We start from the raw sequence: 24,557 nt of genomic DNA on the forward strand, positions 1-24,557 counted from the left end.
GGGCACTCCACTAGCAAGGCATGGTTCATCAGAAAGTGGGCACTGTAAAGAATGCAATTCAGCACAATATCCATTGCTAACAGAAGCCACTTATACTCCTCATTCAACACTATTCAGAGTAAAAAGAAAAGCACATTTTAGAAAGAGTTATTTCCAAGCTACCTGATCTCAAGCAGAGTGGAATACAACAAGCTTTAATATTCCAGCACTGTAGTGTGCGTGCATGCATGCACTATACATGCATGTGGCTTGAATTATGCAGGGATACTGCTTTGCAGTCAGTGACTCCCACTAAAACACTTGTGCAGCTCGAAAACGACACAACCAAGATCAGGTGCAATAGCCTTGCGCCTAGTGTTACACAAAGAGCAACCACTTGGGTGAGGGTGGACAATGTCACACAGCAGCAACCCAGCATGAACTAGTGTCTTCAGCAAAGAAGGGATGAAAACTTGAGGGGTTTAAAATATTCCCTTAAATTATTCCTCAACCCCAGCGAGAGCCAATAAATTTATTTGGATTAAGGCCATGTCTTTGCTGATTTGGTGGATGTTGGACAGTCTTCAGAGAAAGCTGCATTAAAGCTGCTTTAAAATTAACTAGGGTTTAAATATAGTCATCCTTTAATCAGTGGCAAACTGCAGATTACAATTCTAGTCAAAAGACACAAATAGCTCAATGTCAATATCTTTGAACACTGCAGCTTTCTTCAGGCTCAGTGCTGCTTACCTGGCTTTTGATTCCTTGTTGGGTAATAAATGTTTTCAGTGCTCCAGTCTCAGAATTCTGTGGATAGCCAAAATCTAGGATTTCTGAGCAAACAAAATAAAAAATCTTTTCAACTACAACGCCCAGAGGAAATAACAAAGTACGAAGAGTAGGGACAGACTTTTGGAACAGAACACAAGTCAAAGAAACTCATTCCAGTTCAGTAATAAACCCTATATCCCCTTTTAAAACAGAGGAGCTAGTTTACCCTGAAACCAGATTCACTTCACCATTAGCTTCCATTTAATACCTTCAGTACCTTGCCCACATGGTCATTCGTTAAGCGGGAGCTCAGTGAGCAGCCAGTGGGATATGCAATGCTTGCATGAACGGCAAGTGTCATGAGGCAGTACAGACATGCCAAGTGGCAACTCAAGACTAACAGCTGACCATGGGACCAATCTCATTTCATAGTTCAACTATAAACCAACGCAGCGATTAAGGAACATGTATCCATTCAACAGCTTCCACTGTCAAGCTCATAGGGCATCCCAATCTGGAAATTCCATTTTAACAATTCTCAGCCTTATTTTCAAAAGCCTGCAGGGTCTCAACACTCCTCCTCTCTGAAACCTCTTCTAGCCCCACAACACTCTAGGATCTCTGTGCTCCTACAATTCTGACCTCTTGCACAGCCCCCAATTTCCACTGCTTCACCACTGGCGAGCGTCTTCAACTGCCTAAGCACCAAGCTCTGGAATTCTATCTCTGTGCCCCATCTCTCTTTTCTCCTTTAAGACGCTCCTTAAAGCCTAACTCTTCAACCAAGCTTTGACCAACATGTCCTAATGTCTCAAGTGGTTCAGTGTCAAATTTTATTTGATAACACTCCTGTGAAGTGCTCCAAGACATTCTACTACATCAAAGGTGTTATATGAATACAAGTTTTTGTTAAGGGAAATAACCAAGTTTTGATGTCACTTATCACTGCCCACTTCCTGAGAGGGTGGTGGAGGCAGATTCGATCGAGGTATTCAAAAGGGATTTGGATTGCTATCTGAAAAGAATGCAGGGTTACAGGGATAAAGCAGGGGAGTGGGGCTAGGTAGAATGCTCTTTCAGAGAGCCAGTGCAAACCTGATGAGCCGAATGGCTGCCTTCTGCACTGTAAAGATTCTGAGATTGTGATTATTGACTTTATGAAAACATATTGGCTTCCAGTAATGCTATAATTAAGTTGTTGGGAATTGTTTCTCTTCAAAAAAAATTATACAGCATTGTAATAAATCATTATTTTTAAACATAAAATCAGAACACTCCAACCAAGATTGTCTGACTTACAAGCTGTAGATTGAACCTGGGGTCTCCTCACCTGCATGACTTAGCTACTCCCCCATTATGTATCCTAAGCCACTGTGGCAGCAGGGCAGGAGGACAATTCAGTTCCCCTTAGAAGTCTGTGGGTTCTAGAGCTGCCTCAGCTTGGGCAACATTCTCCCTCCCACCATGTTCAGAAATTAAGACATTTATTAAAATGTATTCTTGGGCTATGGGCATTGCTAGCAAGGACAGCATTCATCTATCTCTAGTTGTCCTTGATAAGGTGGTGATGACCTTCTTGAACCACTATTGTGTGGTGAAGGTGTACCCAGAGTGCTGTTAGGTAGGGAGTTCCAGTATTTTGGCCCAGTGACAAAACTGGGCTGCTATATGTCCAAATCAGATTGGAGTGAGGCATGGAGGTGATGAGAGCTCCATGCACTTGCTGCATTGCCTTAGAAGTGGAGGTTGTTGGTTTGGGAGAAGCTGCTGAATAATTATAGTATATATATTCCCCTTGAAAAATTTTCTTTCACATATAGCTGCAATGTTTGATAATCAAGAGGAATGTGTATCCAACTCATTCTGCCCTAAGTCTCCAATTTTACCTAACTTGAAAATGGGCCTTTTAAAAAAATCTCACCCTGTAATTCATCAGAAATAACAATGAGTGTGGCCAGTTTTTAAGAGGAAAACAGTAGCTAATTTGTAAAAATGGATAACCCAATCAAATAGGGACGAATTCTCAGCGTGCAGACAAACGAAATTCATCCCAGGGTGGGGGCGACATCAGGGCAGTTAAAATCAATTGAAACCTTAAGACTGAACACAATTACAAATTTTTTTTTTGAACATTCATCTGAAACGAAACCAAGTGAACAAGCCGTGCTTATCAAGCTCCAGGTCAGTCATGGAATTGTTGAATGTACTTTTGTTTTACATGTCATCTTGTACAGAATAGAAATAGGACATTCAACCCAAATGGTCTGTGCCAGTAGTCAAGCCCTTCTTAATCTAACCCTATACACATATCCTTCTATTCCTTTCTCCCTCACATGTTCATCTAGCTTCCCCTAAACACATCTGCACTATTCACCTCGACCAATCCTTGCAGTAGTGAGTTCCACATTCCCAGTCTGGGTAAAGAAGTTTCTCCTGAATTCTCCATTAGATTTAGTGACTATTTTAGATTGATGGTCTCTAGGTTTGGTCTCCACCACAAATAGAAACAGTCTCTACCTCTACCACTTTCATAACCTAACTTTTGTGCGGGCAGGGTTACAACCATTCCCAAAATGCAATCTTCCACAGGTGGATTAGGTAGGGGAAAATCATCTAAGCAATATGATATTGCAGCTAATCTATTAAAAATTCCTATAAACTCATCCAAGAATGTCAGCATTTTTATTTTTCTCCACTACCCCAGGTGTTTTTCTAATTCATTCTTGTGAAATAGGCATTGTAGCAAGGCTGGCATTTATTGCCCATTGGCAGTTGCCTTAAAGTGGTGGTGGGTTGCCTTCAACCGTATGAAGTTTACCCTGGACTCAGCAATCACAATAATAGCATCAGTCTGCACTGAGTGCAATCTGAGTATCCATATGCTTGGGACACTTGAATATGACGAATTCACAATCCATATAAAATCATTAATGGCAAGAGAGACAGATGGAAAATCCTTTAACTGATTTCAGATCAGCATAGTGCGATTGCTTTAAGATTATTTGAGTGTTCTAGGTTTCTGCTTCACGTTCTTCAGTCCACACTCCTGTTTCCCATCCCTGCATCTTACACTTACCGTCCAGCAGCTCATAAATAAGGACAAAGTTGTTCTTGATGTTTTCCTCACTGATCTTTCCAAAATATGAAGTCATGACATCACACATTTTGTACAGGAACTCAAAGACCATGGCCGCGTTAACATTCTGCTTGGTGACTGCAGCTAGCCAAATATTGGAACGTTTAACATGGAAGAAGCTGGTACGTGCGATGTTAGTCACTGGTGAGCGAACTTGCTGCCTTGCATGGATGACATTGACGCGGAAGGCATCCACTGCATTCCGTCTATAAACAGGAAAAATGCAACCAATTAGGCCACTTTGGACAAGTCTTCATTCAAATGTTAATTTATGTTCAATTCATTTGAGACATGAGAAGCCTTAGGGACCACAGATATTGTCACTCAGCTTGTATAATCCATAAATATAGAAAATATTGCATTTAAGATAGGAAGTTTCTTTTGTGATGCTCCTAATTAATCACCTTAACTGCTCCCACCTAAAGTGGTGGAGCTGTTGCTAGTTAGTACCTCACTCACCCCAGTTGTATACTCTCAGTATTCTCTCCAGGCACAACCCCCACTTAGATACGGTAGAGATAGTCATGCTCACAATCACATTTCAGTGAAATTCTGATGACAATTCTGACTCATTCAATATTTATGTTTCAGAGGATGCGGTTCATTTCCAATAACATGTTGCAATTCTTAGTTTCTATTAGAGACCACCAGCAAGTAATGTCACATTCCAGTGGGAGAGTCAGGTATTGCACCACATTTGCTCCCTGACCAACAATAATTCGAAGATTTAGTGCTTTCAAAAGCCTGGAGTCACAGAACAACAATTACTTTTTGTACCACGATATCACCCGTAGCCCACCCACTTCTACTATACAACATCGAGAAACAGGGGAGGATGGCAGCTCTTTCAAGCTACCCTGCACCAAAACGGCAACCAAGCCAAACCAAGATGGATTACTGCATCTAATTTTTCACTGACGTGCTGTTATTTTCTACCAGAACCCAATATAAGAGGAGGCAAACTCCACACCTTCAAATGAGCACCTGACTTAGACAATCACAAGCAGAAGACAGCCCCTTCTTTTGCAGTGGATTTCCAACCGGCCCTACAGTCACTAGTGCATGGCAAGTTAAAAAGGGTGCCAAAACGTGCCTGCTTGACTACAGCTCATACACTGATGCAAAAGCACTTTTAGCAGTGCTTTACTCTGTGAAGAGCTACATCAGTTAGTTCCATATGAGAAGAGCTATCAATTCTGGAACAAAGCAGTGATGAAAAGCAAACGCAATCCCATGTCTGTGAACCTTTGCCACAGGGATTATCTGCAGAACCCAATGCATTTGTTAAGGGAAAACTAGGAAGCAGAGGACAACAGTGAGGGGACAGTCAGATTAGTTTTAGACTGGTTATCAAAGGGATTCTATAACCTCTGCAATTTGCAGCAATTTCTGGTGATAGACTGTCCACCAATATCCATTACAAACCTACCGACTCCCACAGCTACCTCGATTACAGCTCCTCACACCCCGCTTCCTGTAAGGACTCCATCCCATTCTCTTAGCTCCTTCGCCTCCGTTGCAACTGTTCTGATGATGCCACTTTCAAAAACAGTTCCTCTGACATGTCCTCCTTCTTCCTTAACCGAGGTTTTCCACCCACGGTGGTTGACAGGGCCCTCAACCGTGTCCAGCCCATCTCCCGCGCATCCGCCCTCACACCTTCCTCTCCCTCCCAGAAACATGATAGGGTCCCCTTTGTCCTCACTTATCACCCCACCAGCCTCCGCATTCAAAGGATCATCCTCCGCCATTTCCGCCAACTCCAGCATGATGCCACCACCAAACACATCTTCCCTTCACCCGCCCGGCGGCATTCCGCAGGGATCGGTCCCTCCGGACACCCTGGTCCACTCCTCCATCACCCTCTACACCTCAACCCCCTCCCACGGCACCTTCCCATGCAACCGCAGAAGGTGCAATACCTGCCCCTTTACTTCCCCTCTCCTCACCGTCCAAGGGCCCAAACACTCCTTTCAAGTGAAGCAGCATTTCACTTGCACTTCCCTCAACTTAGTCTACTGCATTCGTTGCTCCCAATGCGGTTTCCTCTACATTGGAGAGACCAAACACAGACTGGGTGACCGCTTTGCAGAACACCTTCGGTCTGTCCGCAAGCATTACCCAGACCTACCTGTCACTTGCCATTTCAACACTCCACCCTGCTCTCATGCCCACATGTCCATCCTTGGCTTGCTGCATTGTTCCAGTGAAGCTCAACGCAAACTGGAGGAACAGCACCTCATCTTCCAACTAGGCACTTTACAGCCTTCCGGACTGAATATTGAGTTCAACAATTTTAGATCATGAACTCTCTCCTCCATCCCCACCCCCTTTCCGATTTTCCCCCTCCTTTTTGTTTTTTCCAATAATTTATATAGATTTTTCTTTTCCCACCTACTTCCAATATTTTTAAGTGTATTTCCATCCATTGTTTTATCTCTAACCTTTTAGCCTATTTCAATCCCTTCCCCCCAACCCACCCCCACTAGGGCTATCTGTACCTTGCTCGTCATGCTTTCTACCCTTAATTAGCACATTCCTTTAGATAATATCACCACCTTCAACACCTCTTTGTCCTTTTGTCTGTGACATCTTTTGGTTATCTCCATCTATCACCGGCCCTCTATCCAGCTCTTCTTGTCCCACCCACCCCCCCTTAAACCAACTTATATTTCACCTATTTTCTATTTTTACTTAGTTCTGTTGAAGGGTCATTCGGACTCGAAACGTTAACTGTGCTCCTCTCCACAGATGCTGCCACACCTGCTGAGTTTTTCCAGGTATTTCTGTTTTTGTTTTGGATTTCCAGCATCTGCAGTTTTTTGCTTTTATATTATTGCAGTATTGCAATATCAGTTTATTTACAAATTCATAACTCAAGCTCAAGGAATGCAATTTTTATAGAAAGACGGTCATGCAATATACAATTAAGTTACAAACCATGCAGTTCTATGGATCTGTAACATCAAACTGTAAACTTGTACAGACAGACCAACTAGAAAGATCAGGAAAACGTAACTATTGGCAAGGAAACAAAAGTTCACAAACAGCAGCAGATGCCCCTGATGGATGAGTTGCGCTTCTGAAGTCAAGATTCACTCACCGAGAGTACAGTATCAGACAGGTGTGAATCTCAGTGCACTAATGAAGAATCTGCTCTAGGATTTTTTAAAAAAAACATGTTCTTCTAAAAAGCACTGACCTAAAAAGCAAGCCCTGCAGCTGATCCTCACAAGACACAGACACATTTCTAGTACAGGAGGGATTAAGAGGAAAGAATCACGAAGCAAGAGAACATTCAGAAGCAGGAATCCTAACCTGGTGGTCAGGCTAATCGCACCAACAAATTACCACTCCATCTCAGATCAGTTAAATTGGGATGTGGGAATTAAGTAATGTAAACCAGGTTTTATATTGTTCTTGTGCAGCCAACGACAACCAGAAGCTAAACTCACTAGATTCTGTTTCAGTACCAGCTGTCTGAAGACCCCCCCCCCACCCTCTTCTCTCCCATCTCAGCCACCCCACTAACAAAACAACCATTTTCTTTACTGGGTTCCCTAAACCTGTTGCATTTCATGGGCCTGATTAACAGCCTTCTTTAACAACAGTGCAATCAAGCCATGTTGCCAGCAAAAATAGAAACAGAAATACCTGGAAAAACTCAGCAGGTCTGGCAGCATCGGCGGAGGAGAGCACAGTTGAAATATAGGAAAGGGGTGAAATATAAGCTAGTTGGGGGGGGGGCGGCACCCTTTCCTATTTTTACTTAGTTCTGTTGAAGGGTCATGAGGACTCGAAATGTCAACTGTGCTCTCCTCTGCCGATGCTGCCAGACCTGCTGAGCTTTTCCAGATATTTCTGTTTTTGTTTTGGATTTCCAGCATCTGCAGTTTTTTGCATTTATCTCCATGTTGCCAGCAAGTGTTGATTCACAGCAGTGATGTCACGACATGCAAAACGGGCAAGTGGTCACAGCTAGTCTACACGTGCATGACATATTGGGATTTGCTTTGGGAGCTGGACACTCATTACTATACTTAAACACAAGTACAGGGGATCTGGACATTGAGCTCCTTCTCCAGAAACAGTTTTTAAAAATTCATTTATGGGATGTGGGCGTCGCTGGCTAGGCCAGCACTATTGCCCATCCCTCAATGTCCATGAGAAGGCGGTGGTGAGCTGCCTTCTTGAACCACTGCAGTTCATGTGGTGTAGGTACACCCACAGTGCTCTTAGGGAGGGAGTTCCAGGATTTTGACCCAGCGACAGTGAAGAAAAGGTGATATATTTGGTGAGTGGCTTGGAGGGGAACTTCCAGGTGGTGGTGCTCCCATGAATCTGCTGCCCTTGTCCTTCTAGACTGCAGCAGTCGTGGGCTTGGAATATACTGTCTAAGGAGCCTTGATGAGTTTCTGCAGTGCATGTTGTAGACGATACATGCTTCTGCTACTGAGCGGTGGTGGAGGGAGTGCCAATCAAGCGGGCTGCTTTGCCCTGGATGGTGTCAAGCTTCTTTAATGTTGTTGGAGTTGCACTCATACATGCAAGTGGAGAGTGTACCATCACACTCCTGACTTGTGCCTTGTAGATGGTGGACAGACTTTGGGGAGTCAGGTGGTGAGTTACTTGTCATAGGATTCCTAGCCACTGACCTGCTCTTGCAGCCACAGTATTTATATGGCTAGTCCAGTTCAATTGCTGGTCAATGGTAACCCCCAGGGGACAATAGTGGGGGATTAAGCAATGGTAATGCCATTGAATGCCATGGGGCGATGGTTAGGTTCTCTCTTGTTGGAGATGGTCATTGCCTGGCACTTGTGTGGCATAAATGTTACTTGCCACATGTCAGCCCAAGCCTGGATATTGTCCAAGTCTTGCTGTATTTGGACATGGACTGCTTCAGTATCTGAGGAGTCGTAAATGGTGCTGAACATTGTGCAATCATCAGCTAACCTCCTTGCTCCTGGCTTTATGATGGAAGGAAGGTTATTTGATGAAGCCACTGAAGGTGGTTGAGCCTAGGACACTACCCTGAGGAACTCCTACAGTGATGTCCTTGAACCGAGATGATTGATTTCCAACAACCGCAACCATCTTCCTTTGTGCTATGACTCCAACCAGTGGAGAGTTTTCCCCCGATTCCCATTGACTCCAGTTTTGCTAGGGCCCTTTGAGGCCACACTTGGTCAAATGCTGCCAATGCTGTCTTGATGTCAAGGGCACTCACTCTCCATAAATGTTTGTCTCCTGGTGCCCAGGCATTACTAACAGTCAAAAACAGAATTACCTAGAAAAACTCAGCAGGTCTGGCAGCATCGGCGGAGAAGAAATCAGTTAACGTTGTGAGCCTTCATGGCCCTTCGGCAGAACTGAAGCATAGTTAGAAGAAGGGAGAAATATTTCTCCCTTCTTCTAACTATGCTTCAGTTCTGCCGAAGGGCCATGAAGGCTCGAAACGTTAACTGATTTCTTCTCCGCCAATGCTGCCAGACCTGTTGAGTTTTTCCAGGTAATTCTGTTTTTGTTTTGGATTTCCAGCATCCGCAGTAGCTTTTAGCTTTTTGTTTTTATATTACTAACAGTCAAGTGGCCGAAACCTTTTGTTGTTTTGTAACCAACTGCGTGTGAATTCCCTGTCTGGCAGTAAGGTGTGAGGGGGAATTAAGTGAAGCTACATCCAGTCTAAGCATAACAGATGATTTGGCCTAACAGGTCCATACCAGTGTTTATGCACCACATGAGCTTTCTCCCACCTCTCTTCATCTAGTCTTATCAGCATGCCTTCCTGTTCCTTTCTCCCTCAAGTTCTTATCTAGTTTCCTCCTAAACGCAATTAAATTTTGTAAAAGAACTGAACTCACTGCCAGTTAACTTCCGCTCAAAGACACTTCTTCCTTCCCATCCCTTAGTTAAGCGGCTTCAGCTATGTTTCAATTTTACAACATGACCAAGATAAAGCTCATAGGTCAAATCACTAGTTAATTAGTACAAGATGACAAATGACTCTTACCTATTTCTAGTGCAGCCAATGAGCACATGATGAGATGAGGGAAAATGAGACGTCAGCAAGGAAGGGGAGGTGACAGACCAACGAGAGAGAGGATTAGAATACACAAAAGCACAGAAAGAAAAACACAGATGAGAAACACAAAGGACTACTCACAGACATCTAAAAGGAGAACAATGGATAAGTGCGAGGTGCTAATCACCAACATATACAAAAGCATTACAAACAGTCGACAGATTAACATATCACTTGGGCCTCATTCACACTGGCTTTGTGAACTTATGCATATTGGGCTTTGCTAGCAAGTAGTCACATCAAAGCATTATCTTTGGTGCTTCTTCAGCACTGATGGCAGGGGAGCAGTGGCCATGCTTCCACTCAAAGTGCCAGTGTTGATAAAATTAACTCAATGTTCCCTCATGATATTCGTACACCTGTGTTTCTGTGGGTCTAAGAATCTGCGATCAGGATGAAGCAGTCAGTTTTTGAAGCTTTAGCTCAAGGGTGCTTGTACATTACTTTCCCACAATTCAAACTGAACAAATGCCAAGTGAAAAAGTGCTTTCTATTTCGAGCAGCACAGACTGAGCCTTTGGCAACAAACTGCAAATTAAGAAAGCGGGTCACAATGACAACTCCACCCCACCCACTCTCACCTAAGCAGAACGCAGGGTGTAGAAAACCTAAAGTTTTCCCTGCATCAGTACCTGTAAAACATTGCTACATGTTGACACCAAGTATTTTTTTCTGGTTTATGCGGATACCTTTAATTTTAAGGTCAAGTGGGATAAGATATTTAGCACAGTACTCCCATTCATTCAGCACCTTATCCCGGGTTTCATTCGGGCCTGAAGTTGAACAGTTCAAGGAGAGTCTGCGAAAACAACTCTGTGCCCAGCTTATATCATAGTTTCGAAAGCCAGCCGATTCATAGCAACCCTCAACACACTTTGAAATCTCACTTCTCATTATTTATGATAGATTTTAAAAACAATGTTAACACCAGTTTATCAGAATATGGAATTCCCTGCTACAAACAGCAGACAGTTCAAACAGGAAGTGAATAAATATTTGAAGAAAAATTCTAAAGGATGTGAGAAAAAACAAGGAAATTAGACTACTGGGCAGTTCTTCCAGAGAATGTGCACAGGCACAATGGGTCAAATGGCATCTTCTGTGATGCAGAATTCTACAATCTCAGCCAGAGTGCTACAGTTTGCTACAGTGCTACACTGTCTCATGAATCACAGGTAAAAAAAACGAGAGCTGTAACACCTGGTGACGATTCAGCTGATGTAGGGAAACAGCATGCGAGTGCACAGCAGCTCACACAGATGCAGACAAGGACAGGGTGTGGTTCAACTTCCAAACAAACGCTGTCATGAATGATGGGAAGAACAGCCATTTGGGAAATAGCAGCCAAAGTCACATTAAGACTGAATTCACAATCACAGGAAAGTCAAATTCATAAACATTACAGAACTTAAGCATTGCTGAAAAAGAGACTCTTTTGCTAAAGCTTTTCATCTTGCACTCATCAAGACAATTCACAAGAATACAAAATGTAATGGGAACAACAATTTATATTGTATGAGAAGAGAGTGCTGATTGGTTTGCAAGTGGACTTGGTCGATGTGATGCCATGAAGTTGATTGTGACTGACAGTTAACTGCCAAGCATTGTTTGAAATTTAAACCAGACAGCTTAACTTTGGTCAAGGCATTGCCCTGAGGAATGAACCAGCAAATGGCTGTCACTTATTTTGTTTTGCTGAAACAGGCACAATTTGTGTACACGTTCTTGCTGTCTGCAAAGAACAGGGCTTGGCTTGACTGTTAACTATCAGTCACCATCGAGTGTTGCATTCGCCATTGACATCTCTACAATCAAAGTCCACTTACTTGCCAACCAATCAGCATTCTCTTCTCATATAAAATTGTGTTCTCTTTACATTTGGTATTCTTGTGAATTGTCCTGATGAGTGTACGACCAAAAGCTTTGACAAAAAATGTCGCTTTTTTCAGCAATATTCAAACATTAGCTGAATCTACTGAACGACTGGACATTAGAATGATCAATCAATGGCGTTCAACCTGGTGACTCAGATAGTCAACAGTCAATTCCCATCCTGGGTGCCTGATGCACACACAAACAAAGTGCTCAATACAGAGAGTATTCCATTCTTCAGCTAACATCTCTCACCTTGAGAAACATGAAAGTCACAGTAAACTGAGGAACTTTTGGCCTGTCAAAGAAGCATACACTCTTACATCAATCATCCCATTGTGCGTGTGCCAGACTCTTTCAAAGAGTCTAATTAGTCCTACTCTCCTGCACTCTCCCCACAGACCTATAATTTTTTTCTTTGAGAATATCACAGTTCCCTTTTGAAAGCTATTATTAAATCTGCTTCAACCACCTTTTCAGTGGTGTGTTCCATATCATAATTCACTGTGCTAAAAGGTTCAAATCCTCTCTGAATCTTTTGCCAATTACCTTAAATCTGTACACTCTGGCTACTGACCTTCCCAGCCACTGGAAAGTTATTCCCTATTTACTCTCACAAAATTCCTCAATTTTGAACACCTTCCTGGCCTCTTCACACAACTGAAATACCTCATCCTGGTACCATTATAAAACTCATTTGCACCCCTCTTATGGTTTATCGTCCCTTCAGGGTTAATTTCCTACTGTACAGTTTAAATTTTTAGCTTGCTTTAGCCAGACTGCTGCAAGGTCGTACAGTAAAAATGTGTGCATAATCCACTTTAGTCCATGGAAAACCTGAAAATCCATTTGAAAACAGTAAAAACCATAGCATGTGGAAACCAAAACACAATGCAGGAGGGAGAGAAGGTGAAGTTGAAACAAGGCTATGTTTCAATCAGTTCCATCTTTTCATATATAGGTACACAGTTGTGATTAAAGCAGGGCTGCAGTGAAGCTGAAGTTTGAAGAGTTTAGTTCATTTCCACATTCGAATTAGAAGGCAGGAGACGTTACTTCCAGTCAACAGGATTCTATTCTACTCCCCACCTCACATACCACTGGTTGTCAATTTTGGATAGCTGACTGCGATTTTGATCCCACTATTGGTTGTGAAAACTTGAAAGCCAGGAGGCAGCAGCTGAATAAAGTTCAAGCACCACACAAATTTCACAGTGCTGTTAAGTCAGCATTTTGGGAACAGCACAGGAGGAAGGGTTAGCATGAATATCATAATCACTGGGATAGTTGCCCCATTGCATTCTTCTTCCGCATTCATGTTCCTAGTTCCTCAGTTTAACAAGACTGAATTGCATTAAGTTAGAATTTTAAAAAAATATATAGTTTTGCATATAGCACTCACGAGCCATGTATCTTGCAAGGCTAACGTTTATTGGAAGAGGTTCTGCCCAACCTTTCTATTTGCAATGCAAACACATGCATTGTGAAAGTAATTGTAAGTCATCATAGAGCTCAGGCTGCTGGACCATTAAGGTTAGGGAAGGTCAGTCCCTACCAAAGAGCAGAAAACCATTTTGATGACTTTTATTAACAAGCCTAAAGGCCAAACAATGGTGGCCTATAGTGCTTGGATATGGTGTCCACAGGGCTACTGTCTTCACAGCTGCCCAAGAAAAATCAGTTCTTGAGGCGGCTCCCCACTCCTCTTGAGGCAGCTCTTTCACAATATAACGTAAAGCTATCTTAAAGGTAAACTCGTTAATACAACAAAAAAGCTCTTCTCAGTGTCAATTGGCAAAAGATGCTTACCCAATGTCATCTCTGTAGACTCGGGAGATGAGAACTTCCCCTTTGTGGTTGTAAATGAATAAGCCTCCAATCATGGTAGAATCTTGGTTAATCCTTCCTTCCCATGTTGATTAAAAGGCCTGAAGAAAAGAAAAGAAAATATAAGTGCAGGTACAAATTTTAATTGAAACCAGGTTTTGCCTCTTCCATTTGTGAAGGCATGGGTAATAGGCAGAGCGCTGCTCCTTTATGATCACTGGACCAAAATCCTGGAACTCCCTCCTTAACAGCACTGTGGGTGTATCTACAACACATGGAATGTAGCGGTTCAAGAAGGCAGCTCACCACCACCTTCTCAAGGGCACTTGGGGATAAGCAATAACGCCCACATCTCATGAACTAATAAATAAATAGAAACAAAAACAGAAACAGAAATACCTGGAAAAACTCAGCAGGTCTGGCAGCATCGGCGGAGAAGAGCACAGTTGACGTTTCGAGTCCTCATGACCCTTCAACAGAACTAAGTAAAAATAGGAAAGGGGTGAAATATAAGCTGGTTTAAGGGGGGGGGAGGGGGTTGTTGAAGGGTCACGAGGACTCGAAACGTCAAATGTGCTCTTCTCCGCCGATGCTGCCAGACCTGCTGAGTTTTTCCAGGTATTTCTGTTTTGGATTTCCAGCATCCGCAGTTTTTTGTTTTTATTATTATTAAATAAATAGAAAGCTTGGATGAGGGAATGTTAGAAATATGAATAATGGCGTATAATATGTGGCATTTGAAGCTCAGCTTATCAACCTGGAATTAAAAAGGTCATTCAGTCCACCAAGCCTGCTCTCTCAGACCATGCACAACCCAACAATACAGCAGACTTTACTCCACTCACTCCACCCCACAAAGAGAAGGCTATACACAAGTACTTGCTAATGACTCAAGGTCATCATAGCTCAAGGCAATTCCCCTATTCTTGCACCTGAACTATTCGACTCTGACCCATGTGTCCAGGCCAAAATCAGCCTAATCTCTCTATTGTCACAGGAACTATTTGATCCAGTGGAGTACTTAATATGACATAACTCTGACACAAGGCTAAAAAAAAAACTCAGGGCCACAAGATGGTACAGAAGATTTTTAAGGGAAGCATTCTCCTAGTATGAAAAACTCCCTTTGTACATGGTCTCCAGGCTACATGGACTTACTAGTCCGTTTCTCTAACAGTGAGGCCACAAGAGTTAATCACTGGCCATGAAGCACTTAGATGCCCTGAAGTTATGACAGTTGCTATGTAAATGCAAATATGCCTTTTCTTTTGAAAAATCACAAGCTCACCCTCCTCCCTGTACTGTGCTGAAATTAGACTTTATACAGACTCCTTTCATCTAAACTCTCCTCGAACATTGGATCTATGAATTCCTTTACTACCCTCATTTTTCCTTTCAACTTATCAATATGCTTCTAAAATCCAAGCTGGGTTTCACCTAACCATCATTCACCTCATCTATCCTTCTGTTCTTCAACATGGAACTCTCCTGCACTCCAGAGTTTGTTTCAGCACCTGGAATCCTCCGAAAAAGCATCCAAAATGAAGTCTCTGATTTGAAACCACATGGGCGTTTTCTGGCATCACTTACAACCCTTTACTGAGACATCTGCAGTATTTTGGCTGGATGGTTTAGCACATACATACAGTCCAGCATGAGATCAGTAAGATTTTATCCTTCCTCCAAGGCATGGAAATCGTATTTGCACAGAACATAAATACTGCACAAGTTTGCAGAGCTAAAATATCCTCGGCAAAAACGGTGATCACTAATCAAACAGACATGCTAAACATACAAAACATAACCCAGCAGCGGGTTTTTTAAAAAAGAGATATACTGTAGCCTTCCTGAAACTCCAAAAATGCCACATCAATACACAGGCCAGTTCAATGTTAGGATCCAAAATAAAATCATTTAACCCTGGCTTTGCCACATCAGCTGAATACAAGACACACACTTAATGCAGTAGTGTACATTCGTTTTCTGCGTTGCAATGTACCAATTTCCCAGACGGCATCTTTCCAGGAAAATACTGATGCACTTTCAAAGGAATTCCGGCTCAATTCGACATAAGTATCGCTCGCAAACACCTGCTGGCAAAGTCATCGCTTATCTCAACAGAGCAGAGAGGCTAATGAAAGGTTGCATTGTTTACAGGGCGGTGGCTTCATGTAGTCAGATATCACAATGTCCTGTCTCTCTGCTTGTAGCACCCTTGCTTTGCAATGGCTTCGTTTTTGTCTCGCTGCTTTAATCCGTTTGCGATGTAGCTGTTTTTTTTAAATGTGCAAGCCCGGGCGTGGCCTGTTCCCGGGGAAAAAAAACAAAATCTGCAATGGCAACTCCGGGAAACTGAAGTCTGCAATGCGACAAAGCAGCCCTGCCCATTCAGCGGAACAAGCAAGTTGTCCAAACGCAGCAATACCAGTTACACACTTCGGGAGGCAGAGGACTCATATCCTTGCAGGGGCAAGATTTAAGTCCATCACTAAAACATATTTGCGTAAAACAAACAGTCCTTCCTACTCCCAATCCGTCAAAGCCACAGCAGGGATCATCCTGAATAGAGATAAGGTGTGCTATGTTTTGAGATTTCACTTATAGTCACCACTGAGCTTATGTTACAGCACAAACCAGTCCTGCCCATTCGGGAGGAACAGGCAATTAACACAAACCCAACTGGTTCACTCATGCTCTTTTGGCAAGGCAATCGGACCATCCTTATTTGGTCCGGGCCTACACGTGATTGCAGTAACATACCAACATGGCTGGCTCTTAACTGACATGCAGTGGTCTAACAAGCCTCTCAATTGTATCCAAAAATACCTACTGCCAGCAATTCAAGCTGGAAATCTATTACCACTTTCTGGGAAACTCGGGATAGTCAGTAAAAAGGTGGTCATTATGGGTTGTTGAGCCTGCTCTACCATTCAATTCCATCATAGCTGATTGTTTTGGCCTTTACTGCAAGTGGATTGAATACAGGAATAAAGTCCTGTTACAATTGTACAGTGAAATGATGAGACCACAGTTCAAATACTGTGTACAGTTTTGGTCTCCATATTAAAAGATGGATATACTTACATTGGAGGCAGAACAACAAAGGTTCATTAAATTGGTCCCTAGGATGAGAGGGTTGTCCTATGATGGCAGGCAGAGTAAACTGGTTCTATGTTCTCTGGAGTTTAGAGGAATGAGGTGTGATCTCATTGAAACCTGCAAGATTCTGGAGGCTTGACAGGGTAGACACAGAGATCGTTTCCCATGGTTGGGGAATCTAGAACACTGGGATAAGAAATTTCTGCATGGAAAAGGTTGTGAATTTTTGGAATTCTTAAGAGGGTTGTGGATGCTCCAGCATTGAATGTATTTGAGGCCAAGACAGACAGATTTTTTGGTCTCTCAAGGTATATGGGGAGTGGTCGAGAAAGTGGCGTTGAAGCCGAAAATCAATCATGATATTACTGAATGGCAGAGCAGGCGCAACAGGCTGCATGGTCTACTCTCACTCCTATTTCTTAGGAGTTACCTCAACTCCACTTTCCTGCACCATCTCCACTGATTCCTTTGGTGCCCAAGATTTGTCCCAAATATGCATAATGAGTGGACATCCAAAGCTTTCTAGGACAGAACTCAACATGAGTGAAGAAATTTCTCATCTCAACCTGAATGGCTGACCCCTTATCCTGACACTGACTAAAACCTTTCTAAATACCAATGTTGCCAGTAATGTCCACAACCCATGAAAACTGTGAACAAATAAATCTGGAATAGGATCCCAAACTGACCTCAGACTGAAGTCAAACGAGTATCCTGCATGGCTCCACTGTAGCTTCGCTTTGGTGAAAAGCAAATCCATCGTACAGTGATGCTACAGTTGTGTAAATATTGGTATGGACAAACACAGTAAGATACTCCAACTGCTTCCACGTAAAGAAAACTGGCCAAATATTTGAGATCATCCTAGATCAAGATAACAAAGCTCCCTTCACTTTAACATCTTCCCAGAGATCCCTTACTACTTCAGTGTTTGTCTTCCGAAGATTGTAAATTCTGTGCCAAATCTGGAGAAGGGGTGTTCATCCCACACTTATTTGGTACCAAAGCATAGCTAGCTACGTTTATTCAGTCTTGGGATGTGGGTATCACTGGCATTGGTTATCCATCTCTAATTTCCCTCAGGTGTCTACCCTGTCAGGCCCTTTCAGAATCTTGTGTGCTATCTCTTTGAACTGTTGCAGTTTGGATAACAACAGCGTGCTCTGCCATTGTACTTAGCTGTTAGCTACATTGGTGTGGGACTGAAGTCACATATCGATCAAACCCAATAAGGTTGGGCTATTCAAGCCTTACAATCAGCACTCATGGAAACATATCCAACCAGCCTGAGTTGCATTCAAATTCAGGATCCTAGAAGTGAAAACCCACTGCACCACACAATCCTCCCTTACATCCACATTTATATTGGCATTTGCTATTGTTGCATAATCATGCATTCCAAAGCATCTATCACCATATGACCGAGGATAAAAATGTTACAACTCACTCCATTTTAGTGTGACAAACCACAAATGCAGCTCAATGGGTTATTCTTCAGTAACCAGTCTCCAGTGTTTTTTTTTAAATTCAGATATTACATGTACTTCAAATTCCTATTGAATTTGACACACTGAAATGAACTGTGATGCATATAATTGACTGACCTACAATCTTTTGTGACAAGCAATGCCTCATAGGCTCCAGATGGTCTTCATGGGAACGTGTAGTGCCAGAAGTGTGGAATGGTCAAGATCACATTTTTTACTGAGCAAGAAGCCTTGGATGTGCCTGGAAAAGTATGTTGCAATATATCTGCAGGAAAGCTATGCACAAAGCAATGAGTCAAACCTGCCACAAAAAACCCACTGAATGTAGTAAAAAAAACTCCTACACAATTGTCTTATGGATTTCTTTGGAAGCAGCAAGTGGGAGAAAGGGAAGATGTAAGAACAGAAACTAAACTTGGCTAAAAGCAAAATACTGCAGATGTGGAAATCTGAAATAAAAACAGTGCTGGAAAAACTCAATAGGTCAGGCAGCATCCGTGAAGAGAGAAACAGAGTTAACATTGAGTCCAATATGACTCAGTTCCAAACAAGAACCTTATTAGACTTGAAACTATAACTCTTTCTCTCACCACAGACCCAAGGTATTCCAGCACTTTGTTTTTAAATTTACTTCCTGCAGAAAGCAGAGATTCATTTTTTCCAGATAGCGTACACCAACTCTGCTCCTGCTTGGTAACTCGTGAAGAATGCAGTTCAGTGAAGTGCAAGTGTACCGATGGTAGCAGTGTTGACAGCAATTTGATGTGATGAACTTCAAAGCTCACACAAGCAAAGCATGATACAGTACAGTGATCTTTTCCTAGGTGCAACCGCTAATATAAACAGCAATAGCACTGTTAAACAGGACTGTAAGGGTTGGATGGGTGGGGGAGAGGAGAAGTATAAAGTGCTACCTTCTCAGCAGAGACTCCAGAGAAGTTTCCAGTAACAAACCTCTTAGAATGGAAGCCCATGAGTAGTTATTAAAGTTCAGAACTATGGATCCACCATCAAACTAGACACTTTGTACAAGGAACGTATGTGCTGCTACAAACAACTCTCAAGCTGAGCAGCCGACCATTTTAGGTAAGCCTGGAGCAATTCTCAATTAATGATGCCAGATCCAGGTTACAGCTCAAAGAACCAGGTAAAACGCAATGGAAAGATTACTGAAAAAAACACTTGCAGTATCCCCTCCTCAAACAAATGTTTCAAATACATTGCATCAATTGGAACTCTTTGACTACCATTGCACAGTAAGATCCCAATAACGAGATGAATGAGTAATTTATTCTGTCTTTAACGTGTTATGAGGAATAGTAAACAGGGTACTAGAAGAACTCTGCTCTTCAAATAGTGCCATGCGATCTTTGGTAAGATCTCAAGACTCATCCAAAAGATAGCATCTCCAATAATGCAACACTTCCTTCAGAAGTAGGAACTAGATTACTTTTAACCCATAATTTTGCAACTCAAAATACGGCACTGACCAAGGGAAGATTCGAGTTCTTGATGTAGACTGAGGAGTGTGGAGAAAGGGGAAGAAAACCCAAATGGAAGTGGAACAGCAAAACAAAATTTAACAAACTACATAAAGCAGATGGTGTTGATTTGAAATTAATTTGACAAAACTGGAAATGGTTTAAGAGCTACAGACCAGCCTGTATCTGAATCAGGAGCTCCAAAAAAATGCCGCAAAATCCAGATTGCAAGCTTTGTAGTTATATTGTGTTGTTTTTAATCTAAAAACACAAAATTGTGGTCAGTCTTTTTAAATACTTGTTTTTCTTATTCATTCCCAATTTCAGTTATTTCTTTACTGGTTGCATTTTTTTTCACCATTAACTGTTTGTTCTGAGGAAGCCTGATTAGTTATCTCTCAGACAAATACAGAATTCAAACCCTGAAACAAGGTCATTGCATACAGCTGATACAAATAAGACTCATGCACGTCATTCATCCACTGATACCAACATGCTTATAGAGTGTGGGGTTCCGAAGAGGAGTCATATCGAAACATTAACTCTTTCTCTCTCCATAGATGCTGCCAAACTGGCTGAGTTTTTCCAGCACTTTCTGCTTATAGAGCATTTCAGCTGATACCATTTGGTCCACTGCTCTTAATCCATCACCTCAAACTGTTCTGCCCACCAGTGACAGGTTTTCGACCCAACTGTTCTTTACCCAAGTGTTATACAGCTCGAAATGCTCCTTCCAGACACAGAGGGAGGCAAGTATATGTGAACTTTGCCAGCAATCCCCATTTGCTGAGATTTTTAAAAAAATAAAAAGTCCAACCTTGAAGAGAAAAAAAGTAATCTCCAATTGTTGTTTCACTGGTCAAAGAGCAAAACTTTGCACAGCACCAAAGTTACTGTGCTGAATGAATTCCCAGTGACAAGAGTCATAAATTGAGCAAGAGATGGGCACACACCCTTCCCAAAACAGACCAAGGAGACTAATCCACTTCTCCCAGGCAAAGAAATATGTAAAATGGCTTACTGTTCCCCAAAGTTTATTAAGCAGAATGCAGAAAATGTATCTATTTTTATCAATCTGTTTGAATCAGATATATACGCAGCCTCATTCTAATGCAATTTTTACAGGAAAATTGTAGGACATACCCACCAAACTGAGACACAGGGGGACAAAATTCTACTAAAGCTTTGCTTAGTCTGGTTAATGTTACAACTGGGTGACCAGAGTACATGCTATATGTAGCAAGCTAACAAATTAGAAGAGGTCAAATCTCCCGCAAGGCTAAACCAAGGGTAAAACATATTGAGCAACTCAGAATCCAAACAAACAATGTAACCTTGTTACTCATCTTAAAACAAGTTCAGACTGTCGGAAATATTGTAATTGCATTGAGTAGAGGCAGACACACATCACTCCATTTTTCCCTAAACCAAGGAGATTACACAGCTGTCTGACTGGCTACCAAGACCAATGAGTTGTAATCAAGTCTAAAATCAGCTAGGTTACTAACTACGGCAGCTTTACTGTTTAAATGAATTACACCATCATTATTTCTTATCCTAGTACAAGACAGAGATCCCTGCCCAATAATGGAAGCACAATTAAATCTGAGACGTGAACAGGCTTAATTATAACATTGGAACCAGTACAGTATCAGAAAAAGCTCTGAAGAGTCATATGGACTCGAAACATTAACTCTGTCTTTCTCTTCACAGGTGCTGTCAGACCTGCTGAGTTTTTCCAGCATTTTTTGTTTTTGTTTCAGATTTCCAGCATCCGCAGTATTTTGCCTTTATCAGAAAAAGTATATTAGCTTAAATGCAATTTAAGTATGTGCCAATATCACACCTGGCTAGATGCTCTGAATTTAGCTATGTTACTCCAAGCACAAGTACTCCACCGTGGTATTATACATTTCAAAACCCAAATTTGTACAGGCAAAGCCCATAATTATACTAATAAAAAGACATACTGCAAAAGCTGAAAACAGAGCAGGCCACAGATCCATCAGCATTTTGCAAAGAAAAAGAAACTAATGGACTTCTTGTGGCATTACTCACATCTTAGTTAAGGCACTTAGTAGTTAACAGAAACTGTTCCTTTAAAAGGTAATACTCTAAGTAAGCAAGTCCAGGGTCAATGCAGCTGCTGTTCATTTAATTTTAACTGCTTGTAAATTTCAGGCTCCAGGTCAATGACTGGCTTTAAAAAAAATGTCACATGCAACAAAATGCAGCATCTTGAGTGAGATGAAGAGTGTCTGTATAATAGTATCTAACCTGAGTGGTTACTGCTCCAAATGTAGTGCACCTATCAGATCTCTGCTCTAATTCATATTTCAGATTTTGTAATCCAATTGCATTGCTTGGTGTCTTCCACTATTCAAATGGATAGATTATGAAAAGTTAACAAACGCCATTACACTGCAGTGACAGTGTGGATTATGCTTGGGAGCATAAAAATACAACAATGCCTATAGATTTGAAGTTGTTGTATTACATTCAGCCTGGATATTGAAATTAATTTGGCTTCCAAACCAATTTTACAAAAAAGTGACCTAATGAATGTAAAAGTCCGCATCAATTGACCTTTCATCACTGAACAGTAAGCTATATCTATATTTTGTAGGGTTACAGAATGCCCCTTCTCTGCTCTTAGTAGGACTAGGTATTATAATTGCAAACTGCGATGAAACCAGACATGTATAAATTACATGAGGATCAGGATAAGTTCGTTATCCAATGTACTAATTACACCTTTCAGTAACTTTGACTAAACAGGTTGGAACCTAATCTAATAATCATGAGGATTAATAATCAGAGTAGATAGGGAGAAACTGTTCCCATTGGTAGAGATGTCAAGGACCAGTTGCAACCGATTAAGAAGCAAAAGAACCAAAGGCGGTGTGAAGAAAAACTTTTATGTAGCAAGTGGTTAGGATCGGCAATGCACAGCTTGAATGTGTGACAGAAGCAAATTCAATCGTGGCTTTCATAAGGGAATGGGATAAGGACCTGAAGAGTGAACATTTTGCAGGACGATAGGAGTGGGACTAGCTGAGCTGCTGTTACAGAGAGCTGGCATGGACCTGATGAGCCAAATGACCTTTTTTCATTCAATCACGGGATGTGGGCTTCGCTGGCTGGGCATTCATTGCCCATCCTTAGATGCCCTTGAGAAGGTGGTGGTGAGCTGCAGTAATCATTCTTCTACTGTAACTTGCTTAGATTTCAAAGGTGTCTGATATTTCACTGTCAACATAATTATAGAGCTTAGCCACACTAATAATGCAGAGTACTGTACTTTGCTACCAAATATCTGCAATGAAGTGTACATTATAACACTACAAAACAGGAGTTAACACGCTGCAGTTATGTCAATAGAATTGTTCAGTGAATCTAATTTTAGCATCACTAAACCAACCACAGCTCTCAAGTTCAAATTATTCATAAGTATTCCTGAAAAGAGAGACATGTCTAAGCTTCTCGTCTTGCACTCAAAGTTTAGTCATGTCTCTTTTTTCAACAATGCTCAAAATTTGTACTACTAAATGACTATTTATTCACAAGTAATAAGATCACATCAGATAAGTAAAAATAGATATGGCATTTGGTCTAAACTAAAAACCAGAAAGTTTAGAAATTGGATCACCCTTCTGAGTTGAGATACAATTAAGACTTCTTCAGCAAGGACAGAGAAGAGATTGGCTAGCATGACTGCTCCTAATTACCAGAGTATCGTGGGGGTCTGTAACCCACTGCGTGAAAGGGTGATAAGAGGCAGAAATGCTCATCATATTTAAAAAATACAGATATGCACTTTTAGGTGTCATAATCAAGAAGGCTAAGGACCAAAGCCTGAAAAGTGGGACTAGACAAGATTGTTCTTTCTCAGCAGGCATGGACATGATGGGTCATAAATGTTTCCATGTTAAGCCAATACTGAGTGGATAGCATTTTCAGCCAAGAGAGATGGTTGTGGGAGCAAGCAAAGAATTGAGCACAAAATCCAATTTCCACACACATCTATCTCATTGCTGTTTGCGGGATCTGGCTATGTCACCAGATAATGTGGGTTCCTTTTCTTGGTGGCATGGATTGTGAGGAGGAATTAATGACAGGGAGAGTTGCCTTGCCCTGCTCTTCATTGAATAATGGCCAGATATCTTTAACACCCATCAAATCAGGAATCTGGGAGCAGCTGGGTTAACACCGGAAGGCACCTCTGACAGTGCTGCACTCAGTGCTGAATGCTGGCACGGACTTCTGATCCAGAGGGCTGCTAAACCGGGGAGGGGCAAACTGCACTGCTGAGACTGGAGGGAGGAGGTGCAATGTCCCTGGGGTTCATCAATGCCGACACAATGCTCCCCTCCTCCAGGGAGGGCCTGGGGACTGTTTTCACTTGATGCCCCCCCACCCCCGGGTCAGTACCTCAGCTCCTGGGCAAGGGTGTGGGCATGCAGCGGCCGGGCAGCTCCTCTTACCGGGTGTTGAGGTCTTCCGTCCTCCTCCGCCACCCCCAAAACTCGGGGCCGCCCTCCACAAAATGTCCGCCACTCCCCCCGCCGCCCTCTTCCCCCGCCAGCCCCGCACTCGCACACTCCCGACCCCGGTCCGCGTCCGCTGGGCCCTCGTCCACCGCGGGTTAGAGAGAAGGTCGGCAGCTCCCCTCCTGCTGCTCCCCGGGCTGTCCGCTCTCACCTTCCCGCCGCTTCCGCCTGCTCCTCACAAAATGTCCGCCACCAGCACCGCCGCCGCCTTCCTACCTCAAACCAGCAGGTCACATGACAGCCCACGCACGTAGAGCGTCGCACGTCATG

General features: G+C 42.4%; 1 protein-coding gene across 6 annotated transcripts in view; it reads right to left on the reverse strand.

Annotated features, from left to right (window-relative positions):
• The window catches only part of LOC144694028 (AP-2 complex subunit mu), a 57,743-nt gene extending 33,186 nt beyond the window's left edge, over positions 1–24,557 (reverse strand). Inside the window, exons 1-4 of one of the 6 annotated variants that reach the window (XM_078564364.1) lie at positions 24,439–24,557; positions 13,653–13,771; positions 3,827–4,092; positions 730–812 (exon numbers count right to left, since the gene is read on the reverse strand). In XM_078564364.1, coding sequence (XP_078420490.1) covers positions 730–812; positions 3,827–4,092; positions 13,653–13,726 — 423 coding nt within the window. In that variant the 5' untranslated portion in view covers positions 13,727–13,771; positions 24,439–24,557. Of the gene's footprint in view, positions 1–729; positions 813–3,826; positions 4,093–13,652; positions 13,772–15,627; positions 16,204–24,221 lie in introns of those variants that run through there. The other 5 variants (XM_078564368.1, XM_078564366.1, XM_078564365.1 and 2 more) reach the window with 5 other exon arrangements.

Source organism: Cetorhinus maximus, chromosome 19 (genome assembly GCF_964194155.1).
Source record: "Cetorhinus maximus chromosome 19, sCetMax3.hap1.1, whole genome shotgun sequence".
Taxonomy (NCBI): Eukaryota; Metazoa; Chordata; class Chondrichthyes; order Lamniformes; family Cetorhinidae; genus Cetorhinus; species Cetorhinus maximus.